General features: G+C 39.4%; 1 protein-coding gene and 1 pseudogene across 2 annotated transcripts in view; one reads left to right on the forward strand and one right to left on the reverse strand.

The window, feature by feature from the left end:
* Nucleotides 1–312: 312 nt before the first annotated feature.
* LOC113622923 (UV radiation resistance-associated gene protein pseudogene) lies at nucleotides 313–3,509 on the forward strand (annotated as a pseudogene).
* A 6,043-nt stretch (nucleotides 3,510–9,552) lies between these two features.
* SYNJ2BP (synaptojanin 2 binding protein) overlaps nucleotides 9,553–27,615 on the reverse strand; it is a 56,379-nt gene continuing 38,316 nt past the window's right edge. The window contains exons 3-6 of one of the 2 annotated variants that reach the window (XM_027111635.1): nucleotides 25,479–25,574; nucleotides 16,176–22,870; nucleotides 16,023–16,061; nucleotides 9,553–9,979 (exon numbers count right to left, since the gene is read on the reverse strand). In XM_027111635.1, coding sequence (XP_026967436.1) covers nucleotides 22,730–22,870; nucleotides 25,479–25,574 — 237 coding nt within the window. In that variant the 3' untranslated portion in view covers nucleotides 9,553–9,979; nucleotides 16,023–16,061; nucleotides 16,176–22,729. Of the gene's footprint in view, nucleotides 9,980–16,022; nucleotides 22,871–25,478; nucleotides 25,575–27,615 lie in introns of both variants that reach the window. The other variant, XM_027111634.1, reaches the window with a different exon arrangement.

Below are 27,615 nucleotides of genomic sequence, written 5' to 3' on the forward strand. Positions count from 1 at the left end.
CATAGTTTGGAGTTGCAGGGCTGTGGATCTCTTGAAGGTCAAACTTTTGTCAGACTGAGGTCAGTATTCTTCTTTTGCTTTCTGGAGATCTTTGGACGAGCAGAAACTTAGGCATTTTTCCTGAGGTAGGTCATGTCCCTCTTTCTACCTCAGACTTCTTTTACCTGGGAAAACTCCTATTTTACCCAAACTGCTGGTCAGATTTGCTCTAGAAATATGGTCTGCCAGAAAGACCTTTACTCTGTCAATTTCTTCTCAAAGTAGCATGTGTTCATTGAGTACCATCTCAAATTTAGTGGCCCTATAGTTTCTTGGGTGTGTCAGACTTGTGAGTGTGGCACCTTAGAAGAAAGGGCATTAGAATAGCCATCGCACCATGGGCAGCCTACCTCAGTTGGTACAAAGAAGACAAGAAAGGAAATACATTAAACAGATTCCAATATTTTGAGGCCTCTTTAAACGTCAACCTTCTTCTCCTCTCAAAGCCTTTGACCTTCTCTCTACCTCTGTTTATGTCTCTCATAACCCCACTCCTTCCTAACATCGTTACTAGCCTGATCTCTCCTTTCTTTTAAGCTCCCTTGCTTTTCTGCCCTTGTTTGATTGGGCGTAATCCAACCATGTTAACTAGGCTATACTTAATCTATCTCACAGGTCTGGCACCAGTTAGAAACTGCTTTTTAGGAATATTCATCTTAGGCCTTAACATGAGATAGCCACCTTTCCAAAAAGTGTGGCCTAAACCTGAAACATCAAATGTTATTTAGAAGTACAAAATGGACTGACAGACCACATGCATCCTCACACTGCCCAATTCTGAGGACTTCCAAGCAAAAGATGCTGGAAGCATTGCTGTTGCCCTTGTTTACACTGCACATTTGGTATCCATGATTTCCTTTTTCCTACAAGTGCCCCTCAGATATCCTATAACTTTAAGGGATCTATCAACAGTCAAAGATAATATTAATGACAAGTTGAAAAGGAGGGAGAGTTTCCATTACACCCAAAAGGAGGGGAGAAGTGGCTGTTTGATTACAGTGTCTATCTTCTGAACAAAAATATAGCACAGCTAAGATATCAACATGGACTAGGGACTCCAGACTTGAGGCAAACTCTCCCCAACCTGAAAAACTTCATGGAGCACGGACTAGTGGTCAGGTGCGACAGACATCACACCTCCAGTGCAACCCCTGTTCCAAAGATACAAAGCTCCATATTTGGGGGTGCAGATGTAGGCTTTTCTGGGGGATCCCTTCACCGGACAAAGGACACCGGAAACGGGCTAGCTCAGGGAATGAGAGACGCGAGTACAAAACCCCTCCCTCCAGTTAGAACTCGGTATTTGCCCAGCTTGTGACCACCATCCCCTCCATGGGAGAATCTGAAAGATAATGTCTCTGTCTTCCTCCTTAGACACCTCCAAAGAAAACAAGAAAAAAGGGGTAGATCTGGGAGACAGATTACATGGAGGCCAAGTGAGTGTGAACACTAGCCAGGAACAGGGACAAGCCCTCTCGGGGTCTCCAGCCAGTCAGCGGCACCCTCCTGCCCAGCGAGCAGGCCGGCTCCTCCAGCACCCTGCTTCTGGAGACGGGGGTGGGAGGGGATTTCCACCCTGGGTCTGAAGCCGAGCTCTGCTGTGCCATGGAGCAAGGGGAAGAGTTCATCTGTATGAAAGCCCCAGGCTTCACCTCAGGCAACCAGCTGAAAGCATTTAACTGCATCCCAGTGGACAGTGCCGGGGCAGTGGAGGGTGATGAACAAATTCTGGGAGAATTTGAAGAGTTCTCCCCAAGGATCTATGCACTGAATGAAAACATATCCAGCTTCCACTGGCCATGCAGGAGTTCTGATAAGTGAAGCGAGAGCACAGACAGTAGGACCAGGGTAGAGTCACTGCTTGAAATGAGGATAAAGCTGCACTGGTCACCCTTTGTAATAATTATGACACAAAATGAATATTAATGAAGGGTATTCCTCAGAAATATAGACTTTGTGAATCGAGGAGGAACTCAGGATCACTGTGTATCAGGGCCAAAGTTAGATTTTGCTTGCAAGATTTGCTTTTCAGGCCTGACAATTGTTTAAAGGCAAAAGTCACTCTCTAGCTCAAGTCACTTTATAGGCATTTGTCTGCTTTTATATTTACACTTCTATGTTATCCTCAGAGGGAAGATGATAATATATAAATAATATAGTGAACTCGCTTTTAGTTTCTCATGAGCATTTGCCCTCACCACAGTTTATGAAACTTTGGGGAAATCGAATATTCAGTAAAGGTCTCCAGGATCTTTGGCCATCCATTAAGTTGATGAATAAGAAGAACAATGTTCTACTTATACACAGCCCCACCTGCCCCGGCCCCTGCCCCCAGGCTCCACAGTCAACCTAGCTGTCGTCCCATCTGCACAGTAGATGCTTGTGCATCCTGAGCGACTGAGAACACCACATTCACTTGTTCTTTAATGCCCTCACCATGAACTTCCAGCTCTTCCAGTCAGCCATACCCTTGATGCAGCCCTCAGATTAGATGAAAAACCTCACCTCTGGTGGATCCCAGGGGACCCCCAAGGACCACAAGGTTACTATAGTCAGATGGCATCCAGTTCCACCTGGGAGTCAAAGTTTTATGTGTGCAGATGCTGTTGTCAAAAGCTGGGTGTGTTTTCTGGTAATGCACTCATCATATAGAAATCCCTATATGCAAATCCCGTGTTAATTTATCACATTTCAGTTGGAAAGGAAGGCATTGTATATGATGAAATATATGTGGAGAGTCAGGCTGTCCAATGTGCAAACCGCAAGGCAGTTGAGGTAGTTGGATTAAGAGACTAGATGAGGCATAGAATACTACTGGTATGTGTGCAATGGAAGAAATATTAAGTTATGTTTTTGAGGTCCATTTTCATTCCTGGAGCTCAGATTTCATTTGCTATTGCTATGTACTTTATATACCCAAGGACATTGCCTCAGGGTTGCAAGCTCTTTAAGGAAATTTTGTGCTTATATCCATGTATTGTATAGAAGAACACAAATTGAGTTTTCCTCAAAAAAAAAAAAAAAAAGCAGTCCAAGATTTTAGAGATAGCATAATAACCAAAGAGAAAATCACATACACTCAAATGTATGAGACTATAAATTACATAGCTTGAGGGAAAAGAAAGTCCTTCACAAATACAAACAGATCCATAATGATACCAGCAGTTAATGGAAAAATGGAAGTAAGAGAGAAAAAAGGCTACAGGGACCACGGTTATCATTCTTTGGCAAATGGACTGCTCAATTCGAAACCAAAGTGCTCTACTTCTGGGAAGACACAGTTTAGTTTCAACAAGTCCCTTTGGATCAGCAAGAAATAACAGTGTTGGAGATTGGTTCAAGATGGTAGAGAAGGATGTGCGCTCATTTCCTCTTGTGAGAGCAATGGAATCACAACTAACTGCTGAACAATCATCGACAGGAAGACACTGAAACTCACCAAAAAAGATACCCCACATCCAAAGACAAAGGAGAAGTCACAATGACACATTAGGAGGGGTGCAATCACAATAAAATCAAATCCCATAACTGCTGGATGGGTGACTCACAAACTGGAGAACACTTATACCACAGATGTCCACCAACTGGAGTGAAGGTTCTGGGCCCCACGTTAGGCCTCCCAACCTGGGGGTCCGGCAACGGGAAGAGGAATTCCTAGAGAATCAGACGTTGAAGGCTAGCGGGATTTGATAGAAGGACTTTGACAGGACTGGGGGAAACAGAGACTCCACTCGTGGAGGGCACACACAAAGTAGTGTGCACATCGGGACCCAGGGGAAGGAGCAGTGACCACATAGGAGACTGAACCAGACCTACCTGCTAGTGTTGGAGGGTCTCCTGCAGCAGTGTGTGGTGGCTGTGGCTCACTATGAGGACAAGGACACTGGCAGCAGAAGTTCTGGGAAGTACTCCTCGGCTTGAGCCCTACGAGAGTCCACCATTAGCCCCACCAAAGAGCCTGGTAGGCTCCAGTGTTGGGTCACCTCAAGCCAAACAACCAACAGGGAGGGAACCCAGCCCAACCTATCAGCAGACAAGCAGATTAAAGTTTTACTGAGCTCTGCCCACCAGAGCAACAGCCAGCTCTACCCACCACGCGTCCCTCCCATCAGGAAACCTACACAAGCCTCTTAGATAGCCTCATCCACCAGAGGGCAGACAGCAGAAGCAAGAACTAGAATCCTGCAGCCTGCAGAACAAAAACCACATTTCACAGAAAGATAGACAAGATGAAAAGGCACAGGGCTATGTACCAGATGAAGGAACAAGATAAAACCCCAGAAAAAGAACTAAATGAAGTGGAGATAGGCAAAATTCCAGAAAAAGAATTCAGAATAATGATAGTGAAGGTGAGCCAGGTTCTTGGAAAAAGAATGGAGATAAAGATCGAGAAGATGCAAAAAATGTTTAACAAAGACCTAGAAGAATTAAAGAACAAACAAACTGATGAACAATACAATAACTGAAATGAAAAATACACCAGAAGGAATCAATAGCAGAATAACTGAGGTAGAAGAACGGATAAGTGACCTGGAAGACAGAATGGTGGAATTCACTGCCGTGGAACACAATAAAGAAAAAAGAATGAAAAGAAATGAAGACAGCCTAAGAGACCTCTGGGACAACAGTAAACACAACAATATTCGCATTATAGGGGTCCCAGAAGGAGAAGAGAAAGAGAAAGGACATGAGAAAATATTTGAAGAGATTATAGTGGAAAATTTCCCTAACATGGGAAAGGAAATAGCCACCCAAGTCCAGGAAGTGCAGAGTCCCAGGCAGGATAAACCCAAGGAGGAACACACTGAGACACATAGTAATCAAAGTGACAAAAATTAAAGACAAAGAAAAAATATTGAGAGCAACAAGGGAAAAAGGACAAACAACATACAAGGCAATTCCCATAAGGTTAACAGATGTTTTCTCAGCAGAAACTCTACAAGCCAGAAGGGAGTGGCATGACATATTTAAAGTGATGAAAGGGAAGAACCTACAACCAAGATTACTCTACCCCGCAAGGATCTCATTCAGATTCGATGGAGAAATCAAAAGCTTTACAGACAAGCAAAAGCTAAGAGAATTCAGCACCACCAAACCAGCTCTACAACAAATGCTAAAGGAACTTCTCTAAGTGGGAAACACAAGAGAAGAAAAGGACCTACAAAAACAAATGCATAACAGTTAAGAAAATGGTAATAGAAACATACATATCGATAATCACCTTAAACGTGAATAGATTAAATGCTCCAACCAAAAGACACAAGCTCACTGAATGGATACAAAAACAAGACCCATATATATACGCTGTCAACAAGAGACCCACTTCACACCTAGGGCCTCATACAGACTGAAGGTGAGGGGATGGAAAAAGATATTCCATGCAAATGGAAATCAAAAGAAAGCTGGAGTAGCAATACTCATATCAGATAAAATAGACTTTAAAATAAAGAATGTTACAAGAGACAAGGAAGGACACTACATAATGATCAAGGGATCAATGCAAGAAGAAGATATAACAATAACAAATATATATGCACTCAACATAGGAGCACCTCAATATATAAGGCAACTGCTAACAGCTATGAAAGAGGAAATCGACAGTAACATAATAATACTGGGGGACTTTAACACCTCATTTACAATTAGGGACAGGTCATCCAAACAGAAAATTATATAGAAACACAAGCTTTAAATGACACAATACACCAGATAGATTTAATTGATATTTATAGGACAGTCCATCCAAAAACAGCAGATTACACTTTCTTCTCAAGTGCATACGGAACATTCTCCAGGATAGATCACATCTTAGGTCACAAATCAAACCTCAGTAAATTTAAGAAAATTGAAATCATCTCAAGCATCTTTTCTGACAACAATGCTATGAGATTAGAAATCAATTACAGAGAAAAAAAGTAAAAAAAAAAACAACAACACATGGAGGCTAAACAATATATTACTAAATAAGCAAGAGATCACTGAAATCAAAGAGGAAATAAAAAAATACCTAGAGACAAGTGACAATGAAAACACAACAATCCAAAACCTATGGGATGCAGCAAAAACAATTCTAAGAGGGAAGTTTATAGCAATACAAGCCTACCTCAAGAAACAAGAAAAATCTCAAATAAAGAATTTAACCTTACACCTACAGGAAGTAGAGAAAGAAGAACAAACAAAATCCAAAATTACTAGAAGGAAGGGAATCATAAAGATCAGAGCAGAAATAAATGAAATAGAAACAAAGAAAACAATAGCAAAGATCAATAAAACTAAAAGTTGGTTCTTTGAGAAGATAAACAAAATTGATAAACCATTAGCCAGACTCATCAAGAAAAAGAGGGAGGCGCAGTGGTTCCCTAGTGGTGCAGTGGTGTTCGCCTGCTGATGCAGGGGACACGGGTTCGTGCCCCAGTCCGGGAAGATCCCACATGCCGCAGAGCGGCTGGGCCCGTGAGCCACGGCCGCTGAGCCTGCGCGTCTGGAGCCTGTGCTCCGCAACGGGAGAGGCCACAACAGTGAGAGGCCCGCGTACCGCAAAAACAAAAAAAAAAAAAGAGGGAGAGAGCACAAATTAATAAAATTAGAAATGAAAAAGGAGAAGTTACAACAGACATGGCAGAAATACAAATTATCCTAAAAGACTACTACAAGCAACTCTATGCCAATAAAATGGACAACCTGGAAGAAATGGACAAATTCTTAAAAAGGTATAACCTACCAAGACTGAACCAGGAAGAAATAGAAAATATGAACACCCCAATCACAAGTAAGGAAATTGAAACTGTGATTAAAAATCTTCTGACAAACAAAAGTCCAGGACCAGATGGCTTCACAGGTGAATTCTTTCAAAAATTTAGAGAAGAGCTAACACCCATCCTTCTCAAACTCTTCCAAAAATTGCAGAGGAAGTAACACTCCCAAACTCATTCTATGATGCCACCATCACCCTGATCCCAAAACCAGACAAGGATACTAAAAAATAAAGAAAATTACAGACCAATATCAGTGATGAATGTAGATGCAAATATCCTCAACAAAATACTAGCAAACAGAATCCAACAACATATTAAAAGGATCATACATCATGATCAAGTGGGATTTATCCCAGGGATGCAAGGATTCTACAATATACGCAAATCAATCAATGTGATACATCATATTAATAAATTGAAAAATAAAAACCATATGATCGTCTCAACAGATGCAGAAAAACCTTTTGACAAAACTTAACACCTATTTATGCTAAACACTCTCCAGAAAGTGGACATAGTGAGAACCTACCTCAACACAATAAAGACCATATATGACAAACCCACAGCAAACATCATTCTCAATGGTGAAAAACTGAATGCATTTACTCTAAGATCAGGAACAGGACAAGGATGTCCACTCTCACCAATATAATTCAACATAGTTTTGGAAGTCGTAGCCACAGCGATCAGAGAAGGAAAAGAAATAAAAGGAATTCAAATTGGAAAAGAAGAAGTAAAACTGTCACTATTTGCAGATGACATGATACTATACACAGAGAATCCTAAAGATGCCACCAGAAAACTACTAGATCTAATCAATGAATTTGGTAACGTTGTGGGATACAAAATTAACGCACAGAAATCTCTTGCATTCCTATACACTAATGATGAAAACTCTGAAAGAGAAATTAAGGAAATACTCCCATTTACCATTGCAACAAAAAGAATAAAATACCTAGGAATAAACCTACCTAGGGAGACAAAAGACCTGTATGCACAAAACTATAAACACTGATGAAAGAAATTAAAGATGATACCAACAGATGGAGAGATATACCATGTTCTTGGATTGGAAGAATCAATATTGTGAAAGTGACTATACCACCCAAAGCAATCTACAGATTCAGTGCAATCCCTATCAAATTACCAATGACATTTTTTACAGAACTAGAACAAAAAATCTTAAAATTTGTATGGAGATACTAAAGACCCCGAATAGCCAAAGCAGTCTTGAGGGAAAAACAATGGACCTGGAGGAATCAGACTCCCTGACTTCAGACTATACTACAAAGCTACAGTAATCAAGACAATATGGTACTGGCACAAAGACAGAAATATAGATACAGAACAGGACAGAAAGCCCAAAGATAAATCCACACACCTATGGTCAACTAATCTATGAAAAAGGAGGCAAGGATATACAATGAAGAAAAGACAGTCTCGTTAACAAGTGGTGCTGGGAAAACTGGAGAGCTACATGTAAAATAATGAAATTAGAATACTCCCTAACACCATACACAAAAATAAACTCAAAATGGATTTGAGACCTAAATGTAAGAGTGGACACTATAAAACTCTTAGAGGAAAACATAGGAAGAACACTCGTTGACATAAATCACAGCAAGATCTTTTTTGATCCACCTCATAGAGTAATGGAAATAAAAACAAAAATAAACAAATGGTACCTAATGAAACTTAAAAGCTTTTGTAAAGCTAAGGAAACCATAAACAAGATGAAAAGACAACCCTCAGAATGGGAGAAAATATTTGCAAATGAATCAACGGACAAAGGATTAATCTCTAAAATATATAAACAGCTCATGCAGCTCAATGTTAAAAACACAAATAACCCAATCAAAAAATGGGCAGAAGACCTAAATAGACACTTCTCCAAAGAAGATATACAGATGGCCATGAAGCACATGAAAAGCTGCTCAACATCACTAATTATTAGAGAAATGTAAATCAAAACTACAATGAGGTATCACCTCACACCAGTTAGAATGGGCATCATCAGAAAATGTACAAACAACAAATGCTGGAGAAGGTGTGCAGAAAAGGGCATGCTCTTGCACTGTTGGTGGGAAGGTAAGTTGATACAGCCACTATGGAGAACACTATGGAGGTTCCTTAAAAAACTAAAAATAGAATTACCATATGACCCAGCAATCCCACTACTGGGCATATACTCAGAGAAAACCATAATTCAAAAAGACACATGCACCCCAATGTTCAGCGCAGCACTATTTACAATAGCCAGGACATAGAAGCAAGCTAAATGCCCATGGACAGATGAATGGATAAATAAGATGTGGTACATATATACAATGGAATATTACTCAGCCATAAAAAGGAATGAAATTGGGTCATTTGTAGAAACGTGGATGGATCTAGAGACTGTCATACAGAGTGAAGCAAGGCAGAAAGAGAAAAAGAAACACCGTATGCTAACACATATATATGGAATCTAGGAAGAAAAAAAAAAAGGTCATGAAGAACCTAGGGGTAAGACGGGAATAAAGACACAGACCTACTAGAGAATGGACTTGAGGATATGGGGAGGGGGAAGTGTAAGCTGTGACAAAGTGAGAGAGGGGCATGGACATATATACACTACCAAACGTAAAATAGATAGCTAGTGGGAAGCAGCCGCATAGCACAGGGAGATCAGCTTGGTGATTTGTGACCACCTAGAGGGGTGGGATAGGAAGGGTGGGAGGGAGGAAGACGCAAGAGGGAAGAGATACGGGAACATATGTATATGTATAACTGATTCACTTTTTTATAAAGCAGAAACTAACACACCATTGTAAAGCAATTATACTCCAATGAAGATGTTAAAAAAAAAATCAGATGTTCAAATTTGGAAGAAGCCTCCAGTGGTTTGATTTCCTAAGTGAAGTCATCCACCTGCAGCATGCCACGCAGACCCCCATAGCAGGTGTCCAGTGTGCCCATGGACCCAGGAACCCCTTCCAGGTAGCTAAAGTAGTAACAGTCTCGGGGGATAAAAGGGTAGTCCTCCTGCATGGCACCTTGGTCGTTATCGGTGATTAACAGGAAAATGCCTGGGCAGCAAGCTCTTCTTGACTCTCATGTGAAGCACGTGTCTTTGGCCACTGAAGCGAAACTTGTAGGAGAGCTGGCCTTGTGTTGCAGCTCCACGCACTCTGTGGGACACCTTCCTGGGGATCACAATTTCAGAGGAAGTGAAGCGCCAACCTGGGGGGTCATGGGAGCAGCAGGTCGGAAACAGGAGTAGCCAGAGCAGAGGCAGCCAGAGATCACCTGCCAGGTGGGCCTGGGCCCAGGCAGGCCCCATGAGTGAAGAAGCCTGTGACCAAAGAAATCCACTCCAGCGGGAGGCAGGCAAGACTATCCCTGCAACAGCAACTGCTAAACAGCAGTCTAGTCCTGAGGAGAGCAGAGAGAGGCTGGAGGCTGGGCCTCCCCAGAGAGGTGGAGGAGGGAGGGGGAAGCTCTTACATAACAATGGTGTATTCATGAGGGGGAGGGGCTGTGCTAAGTGATCCTGGGGATCCTGGGGATCCTGGCACAGGGCTCTTAGAGAGGAGGAAACATGGGAGAAATTAGGAAAAATGGAGTGTATAGCTTGGGCTGAGTGGTCCCGCGGCCTCTTGGAGAAGTCACAGGGGAAGAATCAGTGGGTGTCGTGCAATTTTAAGACAGTGATTGACATTTTTTTCCTGAAACCAAAATGAGACAAGGCTTCAATTTGTAATTAAGAAATTACGAAATGGAGAGGAGAATGGAAGCTTCTTTGTGTGAGAATTTTGAGGAAAGAATCAGATTCTCTCATACTTTATAAAAATAGAATGTGCTGGGGGTAGTTAACGGAACGAAAGAATAAATAGTGTCATGAGTAGAAAAGGTAGGCTGGATAATAATAATTTCTAATAAAGTTAAACTTATACTTGCTCTACATCTCAGTGATTCCAGCCATAGGACGTTCCCCACAGTGGTATGTGGATATTTATAGCAGCATTATTCACAAGTTTATTCCACAGACTGGAAAAAAACAACCAGTACTGAATAGATGAATGGCAAACTGGCATATTCATTTAGTACGATAATCCTAAGTAAATCTGAACAAGTTTCCAACATGTGTAAGAACATGGATGTATCTATCTCATAGATATTATGATAGAAAGAAATCAGACCAAAGAAACTTCATACAGGACTTCATTTGTATGAAGTTCTGGAATAGTCCAAAAAATAATATAGGGGAACAGAAATAAAATCACTGTTTTCGTGATGTGAGGGAAGGGAGGGATGGAGGGAAGTTTCTGGAGTGATGGGAAACTTCTGAATCTTGATTGGGGTGTGCTCAAGATGAACGTTTTAAATCCTAACCCCCAAGGTGGTGGTATTAGCAGGTGGGGTCTTTGGAAGGTGATTAGTGCTTTTATAGAAGAGGACTCAGAGAGATCCTTCACCCCTTCTGCCCTGTGTGGTTACAGTGAGAAGGAGTCATCTATGAGCCAGGAAGTGGTTCTCACCAGACACTAAATCTGCTGGTGCCTTGATTTTGGACTTACTAGCCTTCAGAACTGTGAGAAATTAAGTATTCTTGTTTATAAGACACCGAGTCTAAGGTATTTTATTATAGCAGTCCAAACAGACTAAGACAGGATGGTGCTTACAAGTCAAAACTCATCAAGCCACATCCTTAAATCTGTGCATTTTATTGTATGCTGACTATACCTCAAAAGAATTGATTTATAAAAAAATTCTGACTTTAGCTTCTTTTTAGCTCTTTCCAGAAGAGTGCATCACTATCATGATCATCACTGTTTCATACTTCCTTTTCCTTGTCTTTTCAAAAATCATTTCTACATAGAACTGCTTGTAAATTGAATCAACTCAAAATAAGGAAGTTACCATGAACAGCTTATCTCACTTGACTAATCCTCTTGTGGATCATATTAACACACACATTAATATTTAGAAAAGAAGAATGTACCACTGTGTAAATGTGTTGTATGCAATACTGGAGGATTTTTTTAAAAATCAGTGCACCCAGGAATATTCAAAAAGATACAAGTATGATTTAACTCAGCCTGAATTCACCACGAGAAAAAACGTAATTTCTTGTCTTATTTTTAAACTGAAGTATAGTTGATTTACAATATTATATTGTTTTCAGGTGTACAACACAGTGATTCAATATATTTATAGATTATACTCATTTAAGTTTACTACACTTTAAATATATGATGCCAGATGCCACTCTCTTCTGGCCTCTAGCATTTCCACAGAAACTTCAGCTGTTGGCCTTCTGAATTAGTGTTTTCCTTTTCTTCTTATATATACCCAGGTGTGGAATTGCTGGATCATATGATAGTTTTACTTTTAGCTTTTGATAAATCTCCATACTATTTTCCATAGTGGCTGCACCAATTTACATTCCTACCAACAGTGCATGAGGGTTCCCTTTTCTCCACATCTTCGCTGACACTCATTGTTCCTTGTCTTTTTGATAATAACCATTCTGAAAGTTGTGAGGTCGTATCTCATTGTATCTTTGATTTGCATTTCTCTAATGATTAGTGATGTTGAGCATCTTTTCATGTGCCTGTTGGCCATCTATATGTCTTCTTTGGAAACTCTTCAGGTCCTCTGCCCATGTTTTAATCAGCTTATTGGTTTTTTTTTCTTTTTTCTTTTCATGTTTAGTTGTATATTGTGGATATTAACCCCTCATCAGATATATCATTTGCAAATATCTGTTCCCATTCATTAGGCGGCCTTTTCACTTTGTCAGTAGTTTCTGCCACTGTGCAAAACCTTTTTAGTTTGATTAGGTTCCATTTGTTTATGTTTTCTTTTGTTTCCTTTGCCAAAGGAGACATATCCAAAAATATATTGCTAAGAAGAATGTCAAAGAATGCACTCTGTTTCCTTCTAGATGTTTTATGATTTCAGGTCTTACATTTGAGTCTTTAATCCATTATGAGTTTATTTATACATAAGGGGTGAGAAAGTTGTCCTGTTTGATTCTTTTCTATGTTCCTGTCCAGTTTTCCCGACACAATTTACCAAAAAGGTTATCTGTTCCCCATTGTATTTTCTTGCCTCCTTTGCTGTAGGTTAATTTCTGTATAAATGTGGGTTTTTCACCACTGTAGTTTTGTAGTATAGTTTGAATTCAGGAAGTGTGATACTTCCAGCTTTGTTCTCTCTCAAGATTGCTTTGGATATTTAGGGTCTTTTGTATTTCCATGGAAATTTCAGAATTATTTGTTATAGTTCTGTGAAAAATGCTATTGGTATTTTCATAAGGATTGCACTGAATCTGTAGACTGCCCTGGGTAGTAAGTTCATTTTAACAATATTAATTTTTCCAATCCATGAGCATGGTATATCTTTCCATTTGTTTGTATTGTCTTCAATTTTTTTCATTAATTTCTTATAGTTTTCCGAGTACAGTCATTTTACCTCCTTAGTTAGATTTTATCCTAGGTATTTCATTCTTTGCATGTGATTGTAAATGGGATTGTTTTCTTATTTTCTCTGATAGTTTGTTAGTGTATTGAAATGCAACAAATTTTTGTATATTAATTTTGTATTATACAACTTTACTGTATTCATTGATGAGTTCTAGTAGTTTTCCAGTGGTGTCTTTAGGATTTTCTATGTATGGTATCATGTCATCTGCAAACAATGACAGCTTTACTTCTTCAATTTGGATTCCTTTTGTTTCTATTTCTTGTCTCATTGCCGTGGCTAGGACTTCCAATACTATGTTGAATAAAAGTGGTGATAGTGGTCATCCTTGTCTTGTTCCTGATCTTCGAGCCTCTTTCACTTTAAGTCTGGGTGTGATTGGCTGATGGATGAGCTGAGCCCTGGTGCTCTTCTCAGTGCATGGGCCCTTTAAGAAATGTCTCCCAGATTACTACAGTCTTGTGGGTCCCGTTAGTTTTCAAAGATGTTGGGGGTCATCTCTCTGGTGCAGGTCCTAAAAGTTGAGGTTACTGATGTGGAAATAAAACCCTTTGCTCCTCAGGGAGAAGCTTCAGGTTTTGAGTTTTCTCTGGGTTGTGTGCCACTGTGCTGGGGATGGGGTTTATGGCAAGATTGTATCCCAGCCTCCCGCCCAGTTTGAGGTGGTTTTCCTCTTGTTTGCCTGATGTGGTCATCACTTAGCCAGTCTTTAGGTTTTTTTAAGAGAAAATTGTTCTGTAGGTAGCTGTAGACTCAGTGTGTGAGAAGAAGTGAGATCAGGGTTTTCTTATGTTGTCATCTTGAACCAGAACCCTCTGTTGTTGTTTTGCTTCCTTCCTTGTTCTTGGCTATTTTCTAGATAGTTCTGATTACCTTTGGCTATCTCAGTCATTTCTGTAGGTTTGGGAGTAAAGGCAGAAATTAGAGGGACAGAGATCCCACTATAGTAGTAGTGGCAGTGTAACCAGTGTTTTTTATCTTCTGTATTTTGATGCTTTGACATCTGGGGCCTTCCTGACCCTGAATGGACTACTCCTCCCAGTGTTAGTCAATTTCTAGAGATAGTAAACAACTCTCCCATGAGCGCAATTTTCAAATACAAACCAGACAATCCAGAGCCCACATTCCAACTACCTCCTTTCTCAGCTCTCACACTTAGGGCCATTATCCACATGCCCTAATCACCCCCAAGGTCAGGTACCAGATAGCTAGGGACAGCCCCTATGCCACAGAGACCATTGACATTATTCAAACTAGCCAATCCTAAGCCTGCTTACCTGGCCTTGTCTGTTCCTTCTCATGGAAACCACAATAAAGTCTCTTGCCCACAGTTCCTCCCTCTCCCTCTGCTTTGTGACCAGCATCAGTGCTTCCCTGTGTGGCCCCCATGGCACAGTGTGTCCTCTTTTCTTGGAAACTGTGAGTAACAAACTATCTTTTCAATGTCGGTTTTCTCCTGATCTTTTGGCCTTACTATACCTCAAGTATTCTATTAATGCACAATATTTAAAACAGGTAGGAGAAAACTACCAATCCTTTCTTATTCCCTATCTTTTTTCTGCATCTGAAGAGACACTATTGTGTGTGTGTGTGTGTGTGTGTGTGTGACTAGTACCAAATAATTTTTCCAGTAAGTTATTTTTCTACACAGATTACTTTCCTCCAAACTCAAAAGGCAAGGACAATGTGGTGGAGTATAAGGAGCCAGAAAATATTCTGGTTCTGGTTTCAAACCTTGACTGTTTAGGTTTTAACATTAATAATGATATTAACTAGAGACAGTTAACTTCACAACTCCAAAGTTCTATCTTTCCATCTTTATCATAGGGTAATAATTTCAATCTAATAACATTATTTAAGCATGGAATGAAATAACTTCCATAAAGTGCCTGGTGAGTTCTTAATATTGTTATAACTTTTATGTAAATCCTTGAATTTTGGATGGTATCCTGGCTATGATGGGTGCTTCATGAAGTCTGACAATGGTCACTCTTCAATTCATTTCCAAAATTACAGCAGGGGAAATTTTCATTGAACTTTCCCTGGCTTCTCTTTCTTGTAGGATAAGAGATTCTTAAAAAGAGCCTTTCCTAGGAAATGTGTCAATGCTCCTCAATTTGGGACTCCAAGGGATCAACATTTGGGAGCTTTCTTCTCTCGTTTTCACTCTTAGAAGTCTATCTCAACCTGCGATAGTCTTTGGCAGCAGTCCTCAAACTATAGTGTAGCAGGACCTCAGTTTTTGTAAATAAAGTTTTACTGGAAAACAGCCACACCCTTTTGCATATATATATTGTCTATGGTTGCTTTCATACCAAAACTGCAAAGACCCAAGGCCTGCAAGCCTAAAATATTTACTATCTTGTCCTTTGAGAAAAAATTTGCTGAACCCTGGTCTTCGCTGTTTGAAGTTGGGTTTCTTCCTCTGTGGATTAAAAATGACCACAAATTCTTTGCACTGCTTCCAGCAAGAGGTGGCGTTTAGGTCCCATCCGATAATGACTCTAGGCTTGGCCATGGCCTGGTCTGGCCAATAAAACATCAGCAAGTGTGACAAGTACAAAGGCTTGACTAGCGCTTTCCACATTGGGACTTGCCTTCTTGGAACAATTCCCTGAGAACCCCCCCTTCCACTGCTATGAAGAGCCCAATCTAGTCTATTGGAAAATGAGAGGCCATGTGGAGAAAAAGCAAGGCACCCTTGGCTATAGCTAGCACTAAGTACCAGACAGGAGGGAGAGGCCATCTTGGACTACTTACCGTTCTCCTGCCATCAGATGAATGCTGTTCCATGTGACTCTAGGTGATAGCAGAAGAAACAGTCAATTCATAGAATCTCTTTGAAAAGAATTTTTAAAAATTTAAGCCATTAAGTTTTGCAGTGGTTTGTTATGTAATTGATAACTTACATACCTTCTTTGCCCATCAAGGGAGAAAATGGCCATTCTGTACACATTACAGTTAGACACTAGCACTTTGACTCCAGGTCTGGTGTTTGCTTAAGTCATATGATGCAGCAATAATGACTTTTCATATCAGAGTCAGCTATATACAAGGTAACTTGGGCAAAAGTCAATATTCAGTTCTGACAAGTCCTTTCACATCCTGTGGCACAAACCCCTTTCTGTATTCTATGTATCTTGTAAGGTTTTGGGGGATGGAGGGAAGACAAGTCAGATAGCAAATGTTGGTAATTGTTTTCAAACTTTGTATAAAACGAATGGTACTACTACTGCTATTGTGGTAGAACATTTAACCTAATGCAGTCAATTCCCTATTATCCATAATGGAAGGCTATGCTAGCATGGTTGAACCAAATTCAGTATAATAAACTTTAATTTCCTGGAATGATGGAAGAGAAATGAGACTCCTCACTGGCTTGAAGGAAATTCCCACGTCTGGCGCTAATTAGCAATGTTATCTTGAGCAAGTTATTAACTTCTTTAGGCCTTGAGTTACCCTATCTATAAAAATAGAATTATTGATACTGACTCGCAGTGAGAATTCACTGACATTTATAAGTTATGGAAAAGGATGGCCCAATGTAGTGCCTGGAACCATGGAGAGTAGAGACAGCATAGTGTAATGGTTATGTATGTAGGTTCTGGAGCTAAACCGCCTGAGTTTAAATCCCAGCTCTGGCACTTAATAGCTGTGTACTTCAGGCAAATTAATCTACGTCTGACGCTTATCTCATCTGTAAAATGGGGATAACAGCAGCAGTTACAGAGTTGTTGTGAGGCTTAAATAAACACATGTAAAGGGCTTAGCACAGTAGCTAAAATAAGATTAAGATAGAAATAAATTGATGAGAGCTTAATAATTGTTAGCCAATTATTATCAGCAGTACATGATAGAGCCCTTATCCTTATCTCCTAATCTTCTATGTCAAAGCTAAGCCTCAAACTGATCATTTAGATTTCTTTCTTTTCTCTTTCCATTGCTCTGTCAGAGTGTTGCCCCAGGAAGTTGGTGGTTAAATAAGGAGATATTTATTCAACAATCCCCAAAATAAGGTGGAAAAGATTGTAAAGATTTACTGACAAATGCAACAAGTTTTTGTTGAATGTCAATACTAAGTTAGGCACAGTTAGATACACTATTATTTCATGTACTGTATCTGGTATCAAATAGAAAAGCTTAAGAGAGATTATTATCTGTTTTGATGGCATCATTAACATATTTAATTTATAATGGTATTCCTTAGAAAATATGGTTTTATCTCCATATGTCTTCCAAGTTGCTATAGGGCATCTATTTGATCTGAGAAACTGACTGCTCTTTAGATCCAGGCATGCAATATGACGTTAGGATCAAAGTAGAAAGGAAGCAAAATAAAATAAGGTTCATAAGGAAAATAATCTTATAAAGACTAACATGTCTTGGGGGTAAAATGCGCATGTATTTCACACAATAAAAACAACGTTCAACGTCAAAAACAGTAATAAGAAACTCATTCAAATCAGCATTGCCGATACAGAATTAAAATGGGATTCAATTTTGTGATTCCATTCGCAAATCTGCAAAGTAGGAAGGATCACCCATTTTCCTGTGACTGGTCAAGCAATTTAATGATTACAGTAAATACAAAGTTCTTTTGTAAATGACTCTGTTTATGATTGACTTGCATTTGAAACCACATTTCAGCTCTCTCCCTTTCCCCCTTTCCCCTGCAAAAAGAAAGAGAATATGAACAGTAAGGAAAACATTTAGAAACAAGACCTAGTGGTTGCTATAATTTGATTCTTTAGACACAACAATGCTTTCTTATCATATAGGTTATTACAGTATCGTCAAGTATATCAGGTAAGCAGATCAAGTGCTTTGGAGTCTCTCTATAAATATCAACATCAGGCAAGAGACTATGGCTGTTAAGGACTTGGTTCTGATCAGAACAGAATTCCTTAAAATACTGTCTTCCTTTTGGTAGCAATTGCCCTTTTGGATGTGAGTGCTTGTCTCAAAAAGATTTGCAGATAAAAACAGAAACAGCAAAAGGGGCTTACCCCAGGATACCAACCAACTGTAAACCTATTATAAATGAGAGGTAAAGAGCTTCACAACTCAATCTACTATTTCTAGGTGATATCAGAAAAATACTTTAACATCAAGATCACCAACAAATACTCCCCCACTTTCAGATAATGAGCTATTTCAGCTTAGAGTGACCATATTTAATTTATATTATCAGCACCTAGCACATAGTAGGCACTCATTTGTTGAATGAGGAAAAAAACTCTCATCTGTCCAAAGATAAATTTCAACTAAAATAGTTATAATAAAATGTTTATTGTCTTCACATGAAATTACATGAACTCTACTCCCCCACATAGTTGAGAACCTTATGTTTCATTTTAAAAAATATTTTAAAAATTGCTTATCTACACAACAAAAACAATGTCCAATGTAAAAAAAATACTTTTCTAGTTTTGAACTATTGGAATTAGTCTCAGAAGAACTCATCTGATTGAATTTGATACAAGGTCTTTCTCAGATTACTCTGTGTAATCTCCCAATTCTGCATGATGCTTGCAATACCCTTCAGCTGTCAGTTCTTCTGATCTTTATTCAAGGCCCAAAGAAAGAAGATGGAAGTGGACTGAGATAAAAAGGATAGCTTTGTCTATGTTCATATAGTGGATACATTCAAGACATATATATGAGACAGAAAGGGCACCTCTGCCACAGACTAAGTCTTTGATCTGGGTTAAGTTAGTTCACATCTCTGAACCTTGATTTTCTCATCCTTAAGACAGATTCATCCTAGAATCTTTTAGCTCCAATGTTCTATGATTTGGTTTTAATTTAATAGAGGCACACACTGACACGCTAATACATTTTGCTGGAGTTTGGTCAGTCCTTAGCAAATCAGAAGCCAAATACTGCTCCACTTCTTATTCCACATCTATACTTGAGGCAAAAGCTAATGAGAGCTGGGCTCCAAAAAGGCCCAAGTGCAATTCTCATTTTTGGCTGGAGCAATGCCCGTATGTAATTCAATAATTTAAATAGTGTCTAGGTTTAAATGCCAGAGCGTTTTTGTTTTTGTTTTTCCTGACACTGCACACTGGAATTACATGAACTCTGTTCTACTGCTGCCCTATTCCCACCCCTAGAGATTCTGCTTAACTGATCTAGGTGCAGCCTGGGCATCAGAATTTTTATCAGCTCTCTGGGTGATTCTAACCTGAGAAAAAGGTGACTATTGGCATAGAGCAGTGATTCTCAAACTTTAATGTGCATCAGTCACCTGGAGGGAGTATTAAAACAGATTGCTGGGTGCCCTACTCAATTTCTGATTCAGTAGGTCTAGGGTAGAGCCCAAGAATTTGCTTTCCTAACAAGTTCCCAGGTAGTGCTGATGTTTTTGTCCAGAGACCTCACTTTGAGAACCACTGCCAGTAAGGAAATATTGGTGGTGGCACCTGAAGTCCTGAGTTTAAATCCTGATTCTACTATTACCACCTATGTAATCTTAGTAGAACAATTTATTCTCTTTTCTTTAGTGTCTTTTTAACAATACTTAGACTTCAGAGTTGTGAGGCATGAAGAAACAGTGATACCAATCAGGGTTTAGTTTAGTACCTGGCACAGAATGTAGTAACAGGTATTAATTTCCTTTTTCTATTATACATTCTAGATGGTGTGATTAAGTTAAATCAATAGCATTGGTTAAAACTTGGCAGGAAAAGAGAGACGACTGAAGCAAACAATGTCTTATTAGAATTGTATGTATAATATAGGATGATAAATGTAGCAAAGTGTTTTAAGTAAATGTCTTAAAAAAGATTTTCATTCAATTTTTAAAACTTTGAACATAGTAATTTAGGTGGGAAGAATATTACCTACCATCGATAAAGTGATAGAAATGTTAGTCAATCTATAAATAGGATGCATTTTTTAATGACCTACAATGGACTCCAATACTTCATCTATGATAATAATTTAATTTTCTAGAGAATCAGAAATAAGAATATAATTGAAGTAGCATACTTGCCTAAACCTTTACTATATTGATCTTTAAATGCTATTTAATTCCAGAGAAAACCTGAATTATTAAAGTGCATTGGAATCCCTATTATCAACCAAAGCAAAACCTCTACCAATGATGGGATAGGTGTTTTTATTTACATATACCAACAAACAAAAAACAAAATAGCTTTCCTTCCTGCTTGCCATTTGCTTCCTTTTGTATGTCTCAAGGTCCTCTCAGGAGTTAATGTCCAAACCCCGAAAGGAATCCTGGGAGGAAAGCAGGCCCACTGCAGAAGCTGCTGCACATTCCTCCAGATACAGGGAGGGCACCTGAGGTTGTGCCTCCACAGAGGGGCTGGTTGAGGTGAGAACTGGAATACTGAATGCAGTTGTCTAAGTGAGTCTCAGAGGTACTGAACAGTTCAGGTCTGAAGGCAGAAATCCTCTTAGGATTGTTTACAGCAAGTTTCTTCTTATACCAATAGGTGACCCAGAGGCAAGGTCTTAACTGGGGTTTTTATTTTTAAAAGCCTTCCCTTTCCACTCTGGCCTGATGCCATTACGTGACAGCTTTCTTTTTCTGAATTCCTAAAAAAAAAAAAAGAAAATGTGTCTGCACGTCTTTGTAGCTGCATCATACTCTGAAAAGTACCATTTTTTTTATTATTGTTCTCAACTATTACTTAACCTGATGATATACTTTTAACTTCTCATCTATTTATGAATTCTCTTGACTGTGAGCTCCTCAAGGGTCCTTAACTTGTTCCCTTCCTCCATGCAACTTTCTCAAGTGCCTCTATTCTCAGTAACCGTTCCCTTTGGTTTGCAATATAAATTTGACACTAACTTACATTGCCTTGCCTATGGAGGTAATTGTTTATTATTTTATGTGTAAAGGTGTTCTATTCCCAACTGGAACCAAAAAAAAAAAAACCTTTTAGGAATGGAGGCTAAGTATTTTGCTTCTTTGTAAAAGTCATAACAAAGCTGATGTCCAATCAACATTTATAAAATTCTTAGCAGATGGTCCATGCTAAAAATTGGACACAACTGACTGCCTGAGGGAAAGTCTTCATACTCTTGCTGTCAAGATTATATAAAGCCTATAGCCTGGCCAGTATATTTAGAGGATGGAAATGATTTTCTTTAAGCCAGAAAATTAGCCTTGGTTCAGCTCTCCTTAGTGCTTTAAAACCAACCTTCAATACCACACGAACAGGAGGGTTCCCACCTCATTTATCTCCTTGGTATTCCCTAACATCCATTCATCCGTAAGGCTTCTCCTTGAAACATCCACCAAACTTCCCTAGCCGCTAAAACAAACAAAACTCTTTTCTAAGCCTTCCCCGCAAAATGATTTATTCATTAAAAGCCATAACCAGCGTTCAGAACCTTTCAAAAAACAGTAGCAATCCAAATCCTTTCAACTTAACTGAATTGAAGCAGAGCTGATTTCATGCCCATCCTGCTGGCAGCAGTCCCTTTCTCAGATTTTGCCTGTTAGTCGGAACAAGACTGGTAGATAGCCTGAGTTTTTTCACTGGGTTGGTTTGGCCCCATCGTCATAGTTATAGCTCTGACCACAGTCATTCCAGCTGATCCTTTATCAGGTCTGTAAGGTACCAAAACAGTCACTAGGGTAGCCCAGAGATTAGTAAGGTTTATATTTACATCTCCCGAGTTTTTTAAACAGACTGACTTGCACAAAGCTGGATTATGTCATTTTACCTCAACTTCACCGCAGCTATTATGAGAAGAAATATTGTTCTAAGATTTTTAATTAGCTGCATCCTCTCTTAAGGCTCACTCTCTCACTCCTGCTATGTATCGAATTCTTCAATTAAGATTATCCCTTAATTCTTACATCAGAAACCCAGAAACCAGAGTTATTTCTCTTTAATTCTCCATAAGGCATCACTATTATACTATCATATATGAATATGTGTATGTATGTGTGTGTGTGTGTATTTTTTTTGCTTTCTTAAAAAAGTAGAAATTCTCTCTTCATTCACCTCTGTTTGATACAAAGTAGGTGCCCAAGTAGGTAGTTAGAAATTAAATAAAGGACACAAAAACTTCCCAATGAAGATCATTAAAGAGAAAAATCCTTTCTTCCTCTTATTACAGCTGATCTTTGACACATGCCAGGTAAGAAAAAAGGAATCACGCATGGTGATGGGAAGACTGGACCTCTCCCTCTCTGGGTTGCAGCTGAACTTCTATTGGTGGTCCTAGTAAAATATATAACTCTTCATTTGTTCTAAGCAAGTCCTTCTTTCAGCATTCCTTCAAACAGTGCCTTTACTCTCCCACCAGAGTATGAGGATTTAGAGATTTTGAGCAGCAAGGTTCTGGTTGGGTAGCAGTCTCTTTAAATTGTGTGTTGGCTATGTAGAGAGAGGGAAAGTTATGGGAGAATGGCAGGGGAGGAGGGTGAGAGAAAGAGAGAAATGTATCTTCTTCTCCGGGAGCACTGGAAGAAAGCAAGCCTTTCAAAGTCGTTGCCGGTATCTCATGAAGGCCCAGGCTGCTACCATGATGAGGGCAAACACGGGCACCAGCACCACAGTTATGGGAATACCACTTGGCTCCCCTTCACCGTGATGTCCTAGAGGCCCATTCTGCACCTGTAACTGGAAGGGGAAGAAAAATGTTAACTGTAGTGACCAATGTGTGTTTACCACAACTGAAATGTCCAAGTTGACACATTACCTGGGTCTACAGTCTCTATACCACCCAAAGCTGCAACCCCCAAGCACTATCGAACAGGAGTCCTCTCTGTTTGTCCTGAGTTGATACAACAATCTCACCAATTCTTTGGAAACAAAATAAATCTGATGGGGAGGCATTTAACCTTGCTGTGCTACTGACCTAAAGGGACCCCTGAGATAACCTCTTTCTATTTCTGTACTGTCTCCACCAAGCTATATGTGTATCATACCAGGAAAATGAAGATATGAGGTGAAGCCTGTTGATCCTATAGGGAGCCTGGAAATTACTGGCCAGGGGCAGGGTGTGTCCATCTTTCTAGAAAGATTATCAGTCATCAGAGTGCAATATGAGCAGATCTGAGCAATGTTAACACAGGTGCAATGCCATTATTTAGAAATACTTCCAATTCCCAAAAGGTACCCACTCCTTCCGAAGGTGGGGTCCTGTCCTTCATCCCCTATTCTGTAATACTAGGCAAAGATAAAGGTGAAACCTACATGGAACGGAAGTAAAAGACTCAAAGGTAAATAAGTAAAAATAAATCATATCCTAACAGTTATAATTTTTCATTGCCTAAGCATTCCATTTTGAGGCTGGTGGTCTTTCTTTATTTCAATCAATTTTGTAAAAGGTAGCCTTTCTTAACATTACCTTTTTTTTAAACCGTTTTTTAAAACTGAAGTATAGTTAATTTACAATGTTGTGTTAGTTTCAGGTGTACAGCAAGGCGATTCACTTATATACATATTCTTTTTCAGATTCTTTTCCATTATAGTTATTACACGATATTGAATATAGTTCCCTGTGCTATACAGTAGGTTCTTGTTTATCTATTTTATACATAGTACTGTGTATATGCTAATCCCAAACTCCTAATTTATCTCTCCCCCCTCTGCCCCCACTATCCCCTCTGGTAACCATAAGTTTGTTTTCTATGTCTATGAGTCTATTTCTGTTTCATAAATAAGTTCATTTGTATCACTTTTTAAGATTCCACATATAAGTGATATCATACAGTATTTGTCTTTGTCTGACTTACTTCACTTAATATGATAATCTCTAAGTCCATCCATGTTCCTGCAAATGGCAATATTTCATTCTTTTTTTACAGCTGAGTAATATTCCATTATACACACACACACACACACACACACACCCATCTTCTTTATCCATTCATCTGGACACTTAGGTTGCTTCCATGTCCTGGCTATTGTAAATAGTGCTATGAACATTGGGGTACATGTATCTTTCCGAATTAGATTAACATTAACTTTTAATAGGTAAGTGGCAGCAACTGTGATGCCATCTTTAATTAGATTTAATCTCCTCATTACAATCCATGAAACTCTGATGCCCTCAATCTGAAAGACAAGACTGAACAAACTACCTTTTCTATCCTCTATCCCACCTCTACATCTTTCATTCATTTCCTGATGAGATGTCCTGAGAGAACACACTCAGTAGAAAGACATGGTTTTTAGGGCTAGGCCAATTCCTTGACCAGAAGAATCTGTTTTGTTTGGAGTTATTTATGGAAGTTTCCTAAAAAATGAACCTTGGAAATCACTTCTCACATGCCTTCAAAAAGAACTCTAATCGTATCTAAAGCGTATGCCTATATTTGCTTGCCTTTACCTATTGCATACATTCTCCCATGCTTTCGAAACAAAGAAGAGCCAAGGCAGAAGCAGCTGAATACCAATGTCTCCTATCAACCTGTTTTCTAATCCAGCACGCTGAGATTCTGCTTGCAACCCCAGCTGTTTTCTCAGATATCTTTCGTGCCTTGCCCTCTCCACTTTTTTTTAACTATCTCCTGTTGAACTTTGAAGCCTCACTCAGGAGTTAATGAAGCAAAGACAGCATCAGTTCAAGAGGGAGTAACTTTAAAGGTACAACTAAACTGTGTTGTAAATGCATTCCAAAGTCCTTCGTGCTATGGGAGGAATTATGTCCACTCAGGCTTCTCTTCTCATTATCCAAATTATAAAACACTAGGAACTAAGGAATGGATGTAGAATAGGTGCTAACTTGACTGAATTCTGAATCCCATTTCCTTTTTCCTGGAGCTCCCCTTTGAGCACTAGAACTTTGGTCAAGAGGATCCCCAAGTTGATAAGAAAAGGGTTCGTTGTGGTGATAGGGAAAAGCACATAGTGGGTATCAAAAAACCCACCATCGTTGCACTTAGAGTTTCATAAATAAGAATGTTCAAGGGCAGACATATATTTCCTTCCCTAGTAAGAAATAAAATTAATTCTGGTTGTATTTTTCCCCATTTATTTTAATTTGGTTGTCAAGCTTTATCTTTAGGGCACATTACCTTGAAGCCAGGACCTGGGTTGCAAACATACTGTTATAAATTTCCTTTAATGATAAGCAGAAGTCTCAGAAGACCCCTGCCTGTGCCAGACAGGTTTTTCAAAAGAATGACAGTGAAAGGAAAAAAGCCAAACACACTACTGAAAATTACACCACATGGTTTATTCACAACGTTACAAAAGCCTGGCGGCAGCAAATGACACCTACCCTGTGCTGCACTCTCAGGGACACAGCATAGCCTGCATTACGAAAGAGGTCTACAGCATCCTGGTGCAGCAGGTTCTTTAGGTCTTGGCCGTTTACCTGCCAAAAACAGCAAGGAAAAGTAGTAAGAGACGTAGAATGTGAACTCTCATAAGTCAAAGATTTACTTTCATGTGACCAAAGATTTAAAAAACAAACTCCTACAGAGCAAATTCCAAGGGCTAGAAGAAGGGGTAAACTTACTTAGAACTCAGAGTAACTTTTTTCATTTTTGAAGCTATGTTTTCCTAGAACTGAGGTTACATGGGCCATCTGAAGAGTACCTAAGTTTACAACAACAACAACAACAACAAAAGGAATCTCTCCTTTTTCTGAGCTCCTACTGCCTGCCCTGTTTTGACACTTGGGATTCTGTTACTGTATTTGTATGTCTTCCACGAGTATCAGCCTGCTTCCCTACAGCTAACATGGTCTCCCAGGTTATCACTCTATCCTTTATATGTCTAATCCCTGGCATGGCCAGCTTCAGCTCTAGAAATACAACTCTGAGAAATACAAGCTCTTCCACAATTTAGTTTGATGTGGTACAAATCTACTAGCTCCTTCTATTGTTCTTGTTTTCTTTTGAACAATTTCCCTTGACTCCATGGATATCCCTATCCTCCTCAAATTTACTAAAAACCGTATTTCTGTGATGATACAAACTTCTAAAATGTTTCGGTGAAGGTGAGTCCTACTACTTAAAGGTGAGAGATGTGAAGGACTCTGGTATTAACACTGCTCAGTGTCAGGAGTGACACTGGCCACAAGTGGTATCTATTCTATGCTGCAATCAGTGACACAGCATAGCGTACTTTATGCAAAATCTACGTATCTTTTATACATGTCCATGTCAGCAACGGCAGCAAGAACATCTAATATATTTGGTAGGTTCTGTGCTATATGTTTTACATACATTATCTCACTGAGTAATCACAATAATCCTATGAGGTAGACACTATTTTTATCTTGTTTTCACAGATGAAAAAACTGAAGCTTAGCAAGGCTACGTAATTTACCTAAAGTCATAGTAAGTGTAGAAGCTAGGGCTATAGGGGTTTTATATCCTGGAAGGAAGACTAAAGTGCCCTGGCCTTTTACTGCTCCTTCTGCATGATTATTCCTCCACCTTGACTCACCAGCTATTCTTTCCTCAGCTGAAGATCAAGTCACTGACTTATTCAACCTTCTCATCTTCCTTGTCACAGTTTTCCTTCACCAAGAGGTTCAAAATTGTCCCTCCACGCTATTTCCTGCCAATATCCTTGTGAATTAATCTATCAACACTTTGGCCTTATAAACTGTCTACCTTTCCAAAGTGAAGAATTCCTGCTCTATTCCATTCTAATCGCCAATTGGCATAAGCCTTCAACTTCAACATTAGGCATGCTACAGCTCCAATATCTCAAATTCTTAAAAAAAAACAATTTCTACTTTCTTCATACTTCCTATACCTCTGTGAATTCCCCCTTTATCCTCATCAAAGCATTTTACACATCTAGGAGTTCCTATTATTTCAAAAAAGCACTTGGAAAACTATTAGAATCCCTCATCCCCACGATCTTCTGCCAGCTTTCCAGTCCTGGGCAACACACTGCATTTACTTTCCTTGTCATCAGTGTGTTTAATATTCCTAGAGAAAGATACACAGTCACATTCTCTACCACAGACGCATACTAGCTCCTGCTGCATCCTTACAACCCTTCTCATCTGGTGAACTCCCTAATAAATATGCAGTGGTAGCTGTTCCAAGACCTTTCCTACCATCAAACTCCAACTCCAATCACATCTCTCTTCTCAGCAGATTCCTTTGCCTTATCTTTCTTGAGAATACTGAGAACTTCTGACAAACACTTCTCTCCACTTTCTTTCCTTTCCCCTCAGTTCCCTGATCTCTCTTAGTGCTGCTTCCCCCTTACTTCTGAATTAGAGTCCTTTATCTAGGCTAACCCATTTACTAGTGCTCTTGATCATGTTCCTTCCAGCCTCCTGACAGAACTTAAGCAGTCACTTACCCTCTTGACTCCTTAAGTATTATTGTTCTCTGCTCCTTCTTAACTAAAGTTACCCTCATCTATTAAAACACACACACACACAAGTA

This window comes from Aethalodelphis obliquidens, unplaced genomic scaffold (assembly GCF_003676395.1).
Source record: "Aethalodelphis obliquidens isolate GAN/ISIS:26980383/991018 unplaced genomic scaffold, ASM367639v1 scaffold10, whole genome shotgun sequence".
Lineage (NCBI taxonomy): Eukaryota > Metazoa > Chordata > Mammalia > Artiodactyla > Delphinidae > Aethalodelphis > Aethalodelphis obliquidens.